We start from the raw sequence: 12,763 nt of genomic DNA, 5'->3' as shown, positions 1-12,763 counted from the left end.
GGTCTCATGCATGGTCCCATGCCAAGGAAAGGAAATGCGACTAGGCTGCTAACATCTAGGAAATTATTAGCATGAAAGGAAGCATCTCTGTGGTGCAAAAATGACCAGGGAAAAAACTCTTTTGCGAGCATCGTGCAGCAAGCCTGCCTCACTTTAAACGCTATTTGTGGTGAGGAAAGAAAGATTTATACCCAGTCTGAAAGACATAGCCTGATAAAAACCACTGTCTTTTTTTCTGTGTTGCTCTGCAAAGAAGGTCCAGACCCTCAGCTATTGAGAAACAATTGCTTGCTGGAGTCGTGGGCCCTGTTGAAGATTTAAATTTTAAGCAGTTGATCATATTTGACTATGATGCTATGAAGCTTACCAGAAATTGCCTGCAAGGTAAAAAAAATAATGTTGCCACTGCGAAAAGAGAAGTGTTGAGCTGAATGAGATGGTCGTTAATGTTAACTCAATATTTGCAAGAGCATGTACTGAACAGCTTCATGTGCTGCCACTGCTAAAACTACAAGCGGACCACAATTTTAAAACAGTGCATCGGTGTTCACAAATTATCCTTCTGCTCACTGATCTTAGAAATCGTACCAGAAAAATCTAGATCAATGGGAGAAATGTCAGATGGAGCACTGAGAGCAGAGTTGTGCAGGATGGTAGAATGGAAATTGTTTTGCAACATTTTGCATGAACACTTTGGATCAGTCAGATCCAAAAATGACATGCTTTCCTGGTGAGCAGTTCTGTTCACACATCAAAATCAAACATCTAAAACATGCACAGCACCAGAATTTTCCACTCTTAGTGTAAAGATTCAATTGTTTAACGCAATAGTGATGATTCTTACGAAAACTAACATAAATTAGGTAGATTTATATAAGACCTGAGTCACTTTTTCTCTGCAGGGCCCCTTGTGGCCCCCAGCAGTAAGAATTAAAAATTTATTGCCGCTTACTTGGATCCTAGCCCTGAGATGTCCCGCAGGAACGTTGATCACTTGATCATTAATGCCTGTAAAGGCGCTCTGATTGCACAAAGCTGTGATTTATGAGTGATTAATAACCGCTGCTGGCAAGTGACTGGCAGAGCTGCGTCTTTCTCTTCCTGTCTGTTGTTGTGAAATGAGCTCATAATTTATGAATCACGTCGTTTCACTGGCGTCAGGAGTCCAACCACCACGCCGATTGATGACAAAGACCATCCTGAGAAAAGGAGGAGTTCGCTGACTAATTGCCTACTCAGCATTCCTCACAACGCAAAGAACACACACTGACATCACAGCTAACAATGCATGCCACTGAGCAATGCAGCATATATACGTGTGTGTGTGTGCATTTAGTGTGCAGATTATTAATTTAGTCATGATTTGGCATAGTTCTATCCTCTAGATGACAGCCAAGTATTTATAGTATGATTGGTGGTGTGCCCTGAAAATGCATCAACACACATGAGAGGCGTACTGTACAAGCGGCATGACATAAATGTGCAACAAGAGTCCAGGCTGAGCGGTTAAAATCACTTCAGTGTCTTTGATTAATCAGCTTTTTATTTTTTAACCATGTGGATCTGTTTATTGATCAATCTTGACTAAGCAACAGCTGCAGTGTAGCTTTACCAAAATTTTCTGCAAAGAAATGTATAATGTGATAAGATAAGAATAGATCCCCGTCAGTCTGTATTTGAATCAAAGGTTGGTATCCAATATATCAGGTGAATTACAAAAGAAGAAAAATCTTCCTTGGTATACTTTGGTAAACCTGGTTGCTTTACTCTGCTTTTAAAAATAATTATTCAGGTAGAAGTCAAACTCAGGCGGAGCTTAAGGCAAGACTCTGTAAGCTGAACTGATTTGCCAAAACTCATTTCTTTATCTGTTCTGAAAAAATATCAGTCATATCTGCAGTGATTTCTGTGTCCCACTAGTTCATTATTTCCACAGTTGTCAGTAACTGTTAAAACTGAAATCTCATTTACCATCTGTCAGAAACTGTCCTATTCTTAACATATTCAGCTCCAGAAATGGGATCCAGTTGTTTCTTTTGTATAGACTGTCAGTAACAAAAGAAACATCAAACTAAAAAAATTAAAAATACAAGATTATTATAAAAAAGATGTGGCTGCTTTAAGGCAGATCTGTTGCTTCAGGACTTTAACTCAGCACTGTCAGCTTTTCTTGTCTAACTTTAGTATTTACCATAACAAACATCTTGTCTGAACCGTCCCATCATGCACCTCTGCCTCTATTTCCAAGATGCCTCACCTGTGTCTCAGTCAAGCACAGCCCACTCGCCAGTTGCTTCCTCTCAGCTCCGACTACGTAATGGTTTTTTTCAAAAGCTCGCTCCAAGCGCAGCAGCTGGGAAGGTGAGAAAGCCGTCCGGATCCGTTTGGGCTTTCTGGAGAACGGACCGTGAAGCAACAGGTTCTCTGGACTGCTGTCCTCTCCTGAAAAACAAACGAAAGTCAATCAGTCTTAACTCCAGATATTCAGTTGACTTCTTTTCTTGCCACTCTGCAGTAAAATATAATGTATCTGCAGGACCACTAGGTAATGATTAATGAAAATAAAATTGTGAAAAAGTAAAAAATAAAAAGTAGATTGGAAACAAAAAGCTACACTAAATCAAGAGCTTATTTAACCAGACAACTTATGATGCAAATCCAAAGGCATGTTCAAAATCACATTCTGATGTTTTTCTCATCTGCACTGTGGCCTGACATCCTCCTTTTTCATTCTTTGATGAGAAGAAAAGTTGGAATGCCGTATTTGGTCCTGAATCTTATCTGGAGGCTAAAGACCGCCCTGCATGCAGCCTGAAAGGCTGAAGTCAGCGCCTTTTATTGTTGATAAATTAGAGTGTCATTGAAAGGTTCATTTATTTCAGTAACATAATTTTAAAAATAGTGTTTAGCTGATAGTGTAGCTGAGCAGAAGTGCGGTTTCAGATTCGTCCTTGAGTTCGACTGTTCCACAAACTTTGAAATTTTCCTCTGGTCCAATAAATGTGAATCAAGTTCTACACAGGTTTTACAGTTATTTAAGTCAGGTCTATTAAAGCAGAGACACGAGCTGACTGTGATAAATAAATGCAAAAAAAATTTGAAAAAATAAGGTCATGCATGTAGATACTTATAAAGTACATGAAAATCTAGACTCTAAAAATAGTGTCATTTTTACCACAACTATAAATATTACTATAGTCAGGAGTCAGATGTTTGGAACCCTTCAGATATTTACACATTTAGTGAATAGGTCATGTACTAATTTCTTTAACTTCTTTAGAGAAACTGGCTAGTGTTTGATAAATATGATGGTGATAACTTTTTGGTAGTTTAAGTGTAACATTTCACATGAGCTTATACTAAGTGTCTAAAAGAGCCCTTGAACTTCAGTTCCCATGGGTCAGCATGGTTTTTAAATTCATACCTAAAAGTGTTGAAAATCATTTATTTTATTGGTCTTATATCTAATTTTCTGAAAAACTGAATTCTTGTTTTTTGATAGCGTTAAGCCAGAGTTTTCAAAATGAATAGAAATGAACACTGTGTGTACTGTGTTTTTGGAAGAGTTTCACTTTTTGATTTGAAGTGCTGATATAAATAGACGTTTTACTGGATTTATTCAGATTAACCTGTCTTTCAAGATTCAAACATTTCAGCTGCAATCAGTTACTTTTTTTCCCATCAAAACAAAACTGGAACTGAAAGAAAGTCAAGAAAGTCCAAAACTTCTGAGAACTGAACAGTCAGACTGACTGATGTCTCTCTCTTTGCCCTGCATGGTGAGGATATGAACATGGAGGAAGTCCTTTTCCACATTATTCCAACACGGAAATGTCCCTAAAAGCCAAATTCACCATTTCTAGACATGCGCTGATCACTTCTTCGGTTTTATTTCTGAACTGAGCTAAAATCAGAAGCTGCAGAGCTCCCAGTTGTTGCAACACGCCTTTGTGTGTCTATTTGTTCTGCCTAATCTGAACAAACACCTTGTCTGTTTGACATTTGCATCTGAATCAGGAGTTGAGCCGCAAACTGAAATTGAAACGCTCATCAGGAAATATAAAAAAAGACCAGGAGAATCGTGGAAGGGTTTGCTCAGATCCCAGAGTTCTGGTTGTGGATCCTGTTGCTCTGCTGGGTTTCATTTCTGGTGCAGAAACAAAAAAGGTTCTGATAATATTTCAGAACCTCAGTGAGGAAGTTTCTTTTTTTCTTTTTTTTTTTTTGCATGTGAAACATTTAGAAACTATTGCTGTTTGTTCTTTAGATTAACATGATTCAGTCTGTGAGGAAGATGTTTAAAACAGAAGAGATGAACGCCCATTTTAAATATCTATAATGTTCTGTGATTTAAAGTCAGTCAGTGAGTGCAAATGAACGAAAACACAGATGCTGGGGAGACTCTGATTGACTGACAGAAAATAAATCCTATGGAGCTCCTGACATGACTCTTGTGTTTTGATATATCTTAAATTAGAATCTAAAAATAAAAAAGTCAGCATCTCAATCGGGGCGTAGAAATATTTAAATTCAGAAATTCAAAAATATATATTTTTAAATCCTTTGAAGAAAATAAGTTGCAAAAACAACTAAAAAGATAAGGTTTTAATTTTAAACGAGAAATATTTATATATAAGTTATGGGTTTATAATGTATTTTTATCAAAAGAATATGTTTTAGCATTTCAAACCATATTTGAAACCAATAATAACCTTTATTTAACCAAATAAAAACTTCATTGAGATCGACAATCTATTTTTCATGAGGGACCGATATTTGTTTTGTTGTAGCCAAGAAGCAAACTTACGTTTCGATGTTCAAACCACAAATGAAAAACATTTTAACCAGCTGCAGCATTGCTAACTCAAGCCATAAAATCCGTCTCTTTAAGGCGCTAACCGACTTCGTTTCCATGCAGATCGTTTTTTGCGTTTTTCCATCTCGGTTTCTCTAATTTTACTGAGGTGCTAAAGCTAGCCTTCTCACTTTCGGGGCGAACTCGAGTCTCATTTGTTTACGAGGCGAAGTGGTTAAAAAATCCGTGTGACAGCGACGCTGAAACGGTTTCTTTGTTTCTTCGCTCCAAACCGACCCGCAGCTTCTGCTTTTATTTTTCCTGAATGTTTATTGAAATTGCACGTAAATTCATCAATACGTTTTTACATACAAACAAATATACGCTCGGGTTCCTTTTAGCACGCTGAAAAGGAGTTGCGGCCGCCATCACGCTCTACGCAAAAGAGCGGGCTGCGCGACAATGATGGCGGGCGGAGAGCCGGCACGTACCGGGCACCTTTTATCTGGCGTTAGCCGTCTTATTCACATGCAAATTCAGAGCCGTGACTAGTGGCCGTCATGGTTTGCAAATATTTCTGTTCAACGTCAAATGATGCTTTAATGTAGCAACTGCTCGAATCGCTAAAAATTTATTCGCAAAACTGAAGAATTCAACATCTACTTCTAATTTTCTCCTCATTTTCCGGTTTTAACCAAATTAAAGAGATTAAAATGGATATTGAGATATTTGAAAAGTTTAATCAGCAGCTAACAGCGTATATGGGAAGTAAAGTGACATCTTTGATTTTGATATGAACAAGAACAGAAAAATCTTCAGGACCAGATTTCTGGTCCTTTTTATTTTACCATCTGTAAAATACGCTTCGTTGTGCAGCACAAACAGAGAACAGTTTGTTTTTGTTTTTATTAATGTTGATAAGATGCATGTCTATTTATTTATTTAAATTTTAAGACGCATGTTTATTATAAATTAGCATTTAGTCTCCTACAGACGCCGCTGCAGTATCCCTTTTTAAATTAAGCCGTTCAAATAGGGAGGCCATGGAACTCAATAAACTCTGAATGAACCTTCATCAGAGATGCAGAACAAGGATGAGCAACAGCAGAAACTCAGAGGACAACAGAGAGGCATCGCTGAATCAGGATAAATAAAACTTCAGGAGAAACAGCCGGCGATCTTGAGATTACTGTCATTTCTATTCCTCGGCTAAAGGAATAGAAATGTTTAACTTGGAGCCTTCAGTAGTAACCCCAGAACTCACTTGATGCATTGTGCTGAGCAGATGAAGCAGCTGATTGGGCTAGATATTAAACCCCGCTGCACTTTAACACAGCCTGCAGCTAAGCCACAGCTTCTGTCCTTTCTAAGAATAAATTCTCAGCTTTCATCAGGTTAATGTCTCATCAGTCACCTCTATATAGGAAAGCGTTTCTCAGTTATAGTTCTGAGACATTTAAGCATTTGTCTTTCTGAGCAGCTGAAGTTACCCTGACACGTAAATTAATTCTTTCATTTAGGTTTAAATCTCTTGGAGCTATCAAAAAATTGAGTTTATTTCATGGAACTGGTTAAGATCAGTATTAACAGGCCTGACCTCAAAGAAATAGGATATCAGTAAAGAAAGGCCTAATCTGTGCAAACATAAAGCTTTGCTCAAAGCAGAAAACTAAACAACTCCAGCAATGATTTAACAACAAACTACATAAAAACAAGCTTTGCCACATCGACTCTCTGATTATGCTTTTTTTTGCAGAAAGAACAGTGACAAATTTCCTAAATAAATAAATACATTTAAAAAACACCACTATGGCTGCTAGTGTGTCATTCACAAGCAAATTATAACTTTTACTTCCTTGCAGTTACTTTCAAAACACATGGTAGCATCCAAACAAAGACACTTTGCTCTAAAACCAGAATGTAAAACAGATGAAGTGAACTTTTTAAAACAGCTTCATAGGTTGTGAATAAAACCTGACAGATGTTTTTTATTTTTATTTTTTTTAAATCTGGGGAAGTATGAATGATCCTGACTAAGCTACACATATGCTTTCAACATACTTTTTTTTTTTTTTTGACAAAAACTGAAAGAAAGAAAAAAATCTGAGTGAAAGTCCACTCTTGTTAATCTATTAAATGATGACTCTTTGGCACTTCCTGGCTCTGGGGCACACTGAAGTGAGTTAGCACAATGCAAAAGAATAAAAACATCAGCAATTTAAGAGAAACATATCTGTCCATCAAACTGAATGATCTGAACTCCATCAATTAATAACAAAACATGCAAGAGCTTCATCTCAGACTCTGCAAGTTAGCGTGTTAAATGCTCAACCCCGGTGCAAGACATGATCATTACTAAAGACTGAGTGTATAAACCGCAAAGCACAGTGTTGGAGAGCTGATGATCTGGGCTGGTTTTACAACCACACAAACTTGAATGTAAACTCTTCTGTAGGAAACTCGATAAAACTGGGTCATCGACAGGACGATGATCAGAAACACAGCAGAACGACTGAAGAAGAAAAAAACCAACATCCCAACCTCAGTCTGTGGCTGGACCTTAAGATAGCTTTGTAGAAACAAAGTTCAATAAACTAAAGCAGTGCTGGAAAGACGACTGGGCCACAATTTCCCGACTTTCACATGAGAACCAAGTAGATTCAATTCGAAAATGACTGGATTTATTGCGGTAAAGTTGATTCTACAAGCAGTTAGATCATGAGAAATGACTCCTTTTACACATTGATTTTCTGTTTTGATTTAGTTCTTGTTAAATAAAAGCATTACAGTGTAATATGTGATGTGTTTTTATATTTAGTGAGTGCTAATGTTTCATGTCACGCAGAAGTGAGGACAAGGACAGTGAAACTGTTCCATGCTGTAAACTGGAGCCGGAGAAGCAGGAGCTGCAAGAGAAGTGAGGCTGTCAGCTGCTTCCGCATAATGAAGAAAAATGCATCTGTATGAGAGGAGGTGGAGTAGACAGAGGAAGAGGAGGTGGACGAGAAAGGGTTAATGGGACCACCTGAGTGGGACAGGTAGAGACACCTCAAACCCACTCTGAGAGTCAGATTCATCCGCTTCTGAAAGTAGTTCTTTTGGCTGCCTGTGTTGCAAGGCTGAAGTTATCTGCAGCAGAAATGTTCTCCTAAGATAAAATGTAATGAATAAATGTCAAATAAAACAGCGACAAATGTTCCCTTTGTAAATGTTCAAATCTGCATTTCTGTTTTTTTTTTTTTTTTTTATGAAACCCTTAAAATAATAACGTTAATTATAAGTCATCAAAGGAGCTGCTGGGATTAAAATATATTTAAAAATCCATTTGAAAAAATTTAATTGGTAATTCAAACTAAAAGACGCTAAAAAAGTCTGAACTTTAGGATGTTCAAATGGTATTTTAGAAATTCTTCTAAAAAACTTAATTGTGCTAATTTTGCCTCTTTTCTAACTTTTTATTGAAATCACATCATGTGGCACTGGGCAGCCTGATATAGAATGCTACATAAAATTTTATGATTTTATAGTTATTGCATAATGTGTTTTATTTAAAATCTGAGATTGTATGAATTATTATTTTCTGAAACGTATGAATATATACTTTTTTACTATTTTTATTGAAAAATAAAAATTTTAAAAAATGTATGACTGTATTTTTTTTGTTTGTTTTTTAATTACAATGTCTATTATGAAATCTTTTTTGCAATCATAAATTACTTCAATAAAATTTTAACCAAGTAGGAATTTGAATAATGTCTCAATTAAGGTCGAATAAAATGATGATGATGATGATGATGATGAATCATAATGGTTTAAAATGATTTCTCCTTCTGGCTTCAAGTTGTGTTTAAATGTGATTTATTTGCTCTGACAGTTTGATCGTTTCTAAACGTTTAATTAAATAAATATATGGACAAGCATTTGAAATAAAGTTTTATTTCATGACTGATTTAGAATTGTATACACATTGACAATTAGGTTTCGAAAAGAGAAACTATTTTAAAAAAATGATAGAAGTTGCAGTAAAGAGTTAAACAAACAAGTAGAAAAACTGTGACCCTTTTAATCAACCAATAAATGAATTGAATAACTGAGCACAAATTTTGTTCAAGCCGTGATGAAACGGCGCAGGTGTGACATGAGTTCACGGGGAGTCAGAAAACTTTACTCAAACTTGTAGGATTTTAAAATGGGAGAAAAAAAGATAACCCCGTCATTTTGTAATTTTATTTTATTTATATTTTTAATAAACACTTCTTTTTAAGTGTAGATGTTTGTTTTTGTGTCTAAAACGAAAAATACAATTAAAAATAGTCTGAAACAGTCTGACAAAATTATAACATTTTATTTGTAGAAATTAATTTGCAAAAGTTTTCTAGTTTAAACTAGAAAACTTAAATAAATAAATGTATTTATTTATTTATTGCTTTAATTTTTCCCTTCATTCCGTTCTTTTTTTTTTAATTGGTTTAGTACGCTGGGGGTTTTTTTCTAAGACGTTGATTTACGATTTAGTTTTTTTTAATTCTAAGTTCAATATAGTCCCACAAATAATTAGGGAAAAAAACATTGTTTTTTCCCTAATTATGTTAATAACCGCTTTACTGTATTTACTCACTTCTATTATTTTACGGCTAAAATAAATTCACCGCTTATGATAAAAATATATTAACCATCATTTAGTGAAAATCCTATCTGCGTTGTGAACTTCTGATCTGGGTCGGACCTTCAGCTGCTTTGCTTTACACACACTTTCTGATCACTGATATGATCAGCTGCACGTGCCCCGAACGTACCTTCAACTGGTTATCAATTAAAGCAAAAAAAAAAGAAGAGAAAAAGAAAATAAAAGAAACAAACCCACAAAATGTTTGCTGAAAGCTTCCACTGCTTTTCGACCAGAAACAAGACAATTATTTTAATGAATAAAACAAAATGATCTATTTATAGTTGTCATTGATCTGTGATGCAGCGCTAATGATAAACGCCATTCAGCTCCATTCTACCTCATAAAGCCAAGAAAACATCCAAGCTTGGGAAAGACCAGAGATACACTTTATATGTAGCATAGTTCAATTCTGCGAGAGGGAGGGAAGTTTCCAAATAATAAGAAATGCAACAAACTGAGCTTTAATCTGTACACGTGAAGCAAAGTTGTGTTTAGTCAGTGTCAAAAAAAAAACATGTTTCTGGAATGGATGAATTTTAGAAAATCAGCAGAGATAAAGCAACGACAAACTGAATACGGAGGAGGAAAAGTTGAGTGAAGCGGCGGCGGAGCGCCCTCGGCTCACCTTGGAAGCGGTGACCCAGGAAGCGGCTCCGCAGCACCCAGGGGTAGAAGCTGAGCGCGTCCCGATGCTGCGGGCTGAAGAAGCTCTGAGGGGGGATCTGCAGCGGGTGCAGCGGGAGCCCGCCGGGGCTCTGCGTGTGCGTCCCGGTCTCCTGCAACATCATGTCCGGCCCGGCAGAGAACAAAGTCCTCCCGCTGCCCCCCTGGAAGCAGGAGCCGAAGACCCCGGTGGCTGAAGCCGGGTGCAGAGAGTCCGGGAACCGGAGCGCAGTGGGCCGGATGGGCTCATCCCCGGAGCTGCCCCCGCCGCCGCCGCTGTGGCTGCTCGCATCCTTCCCCACCAGAGACTCTATGGTGAAACATTTCTTGTTATTACTGTGTTGGAACATGGTGAGCACCTGAGCGTAGAGGATGAAGAAGAATTTCAATTATTCGCGTCCAGTTAGTCCAGTCCTTCGGACTCTTGGGGTTCAGATTCCCAGTCCCCCCATAACTCTTCCCGATTGTCGGCCTGTGCGCACCAGCCGTGCGTAAATTCCAGATTTGAGCTCCCGAGAGTTTCCTCTCTCCGCTGCAGAACGTCAGCAAAAATCACAAACTTGATCCGGATTTGGGGAACCGCGCGGAGTCTCCGAGCTGCTGCAGCCGAGTTTGAGCGTGTGAGCCTCGGATCAGTGGGTGTCTCCACGAACCTGCTGCCGCCTCATGCTGGAGTCTGATGAACCGGGAGAGCCTGCACGAGCGCACATACCTGCCGGAGGTGTGCTGTGAGCATGCGCAGAGGCGGCCACTGCCACAGCCATTTTGTCGACGGGGTGGATGAGGAGGAGGAGGAGGATGTCAAAGGTGGTGATGATAATGACTGACAGTGATGATGAGGATGATTAATGTGAGGTCATAACAAATATTATTAATAGGCACGCTAATTAAAACTCATCAGCAATGAGTGGCTCATGTTCGATTTAAAGTGCTGAAAAATATTCGGGTTTTCAAACAAAACAACAACAAAAAAAAGTGCGGTTTTGCTTTGCTGCCATGTTATGATGTGTCTTGTTTTATTCTCTCAGTTTGTGTCATTTTTGACCGCTGAATATATCACTCACCACAGCGCGTATTTGCTTCTTCTCTAAATATTGTTTTGGTTTTGTTTAATTAATTAGAGCACTAACATTTTTTGTGGTTAATGAAAGTCGTATTTATTACAAATAAAGTTTTAGTTTGTATGTTATATTTCTATTTATTGTTGTTGATTTTGTAGCTTCGTTAGTTTTCTTTTCAATAGTTTTACTTACTGTAAATAATATTTTTTCAACGTTTGTTCTTTCAAAAAATAATTTTGTTTTCATGTAGTTTCGTTTTTTTTTTTTTTTTTCAATTCTGTGTTTCTTTTAGTTTAATCTTCCGTGCCTCTTTAGTGAGTTTTATTTCCGTCTCTGATTTTTGTGGTTATTTGTATTTTTATTTCCTTTTTACTTTTTTGCTGCACTTCTGACAGACCTTCCTCGTTCTTTGGGACATTTCCTAGTTATTTTGCATCAATGTTGTGATGTTTAGTTGTTGTTTTTGTCTCCATTTGTTATGTGGTTAATCAGTTTTTTATTTCCCCAATTATGATCTTTGACTTTTTGCTTACTAAAAAACAATAACGAAAGTAAATTAACCTCAATTTGACCGCTACTGGATTATAATCTTACTTTCTACTCCTAATAAGGAATTAATTTGATTATACTTTTGTTCAAAATTTTGTCCAATTCTGGTTTAAATTTTTCTATACCTACTTCTGTTTCATGTTTTTAACTGTTTTCTTCAGCATATTTCTATTTTGTGTATTTATACTTTTTAACTAAATTGTTAAACTCACAGAGATCCATCTGAGTCATTGCATTTTAATTTGAATTTGCTGTAATGCCGTGTCAAAGTTGTATACATACAACAGAAGAACTCTGAACATGTCTGTGCATCTCTCAGTGACCCTGCAGGTCAAAGGTCAGATCCATTTCCTCTTCCTGTTCTTGTTGTCTTGTTAGAGCCTGGTGTTGTGACTAATGTCGACAAATTAACTTCACATCCGTCAAAATTGATTCCGACAAACTCAGCTGGAACTTATCCGAGGCTTCAGTCATGAAAATAATACAAATGTAAACCATTTAAAAATAATAATAATAAAAAGGCATACAAGAAATAAAATTATATCAAATTATTGATTTTTGCAGTTGGGTTGTTAATTCCAATAAAAGTAACAGAAAACAAATAAAAACAATTAAAATGAAACAAAACTCAGAGGAAAAGTGTTGAATAAGATCCAGCAGGAAACCACAAAACATATTTGCAGTATTAAACTGGTTTAGATTAACATCACCAAGCAGAACCTTTCTCTCTTAATGTCCCACAGCATGTCAGAAGTTAAGATCAGTCGGACTACTTAATGTATTTCATTTTACCATCATAAGTTGTTAAAACTTCCCTAAAGTGCAACACTAGTGTGTAACGGCAACTATCTGAGTACCAAAAACCAGCCCATCTTACAATACAGCTGTATATATAGTACCAACTAATAAATAATTAAATACGTAAATAAAATAAAAATGCTAATGCAAAGAAAAAAGACAACAATAAATAAGTAACATGAAAACAAATCAAATGGCAGAGGAAAGAGTTTCTTGTTTTATAAAACC

The 12,763-nt window shown here is 36.8% G+C and overlaps 1 protein-coding gene across 1 annotated transcript in view; it reads right to left on the bottom strand.

Annotated features, from left to right (window-relative positions):
• The window catches only part of emx3 (empty spiracles homeobox 3), a 13,673-nt gene extending 2,553 nt beyond the window's left edge, over positions 1-11,120 (bottom strand). The window contains exons 1-2 of the mRNA XM_008420504.2: positions 10,090-11,120; positions 2,258-2,442 (exon numbers count right to left, since the gene is read on the bottom strand). Of these exons, the coding sequence (XP_008418726.1) occupies positions 2,258-2,442; positions 10,090-10,477 (573 nt within the window). The 5' untranslated portion in view covers positions 10,478-11,120. The remainder of the gene's footprint in view (positions 1-2,257; positions 2,443-10,089) is intronic.
• Between the last annotated feature and the right edge of the window lie 1,643 nt (positions 11,121-12,763).

Source organism: Poecilia reticulata, linkage group LG10 (genome assembly GCF_000633615.1).
Source record: "Poecilia reticulata strain Guanapo linkage group LG10, Guppy_female_1.0+MT, whole genome shotgun sequence".
In the NCBI taxonomy this organism is placed as follows: Eukaryota; Metazoa; Chordata; class Actinopteri; order Cyprinodontiformes; family Poeciliidae; genus Poecilia; species Poecilia reticulata.
Note: the sequence above shows the minus strand (reverse complement) of the source record. Positions and strands in the feature narration are given on the sequence as shown.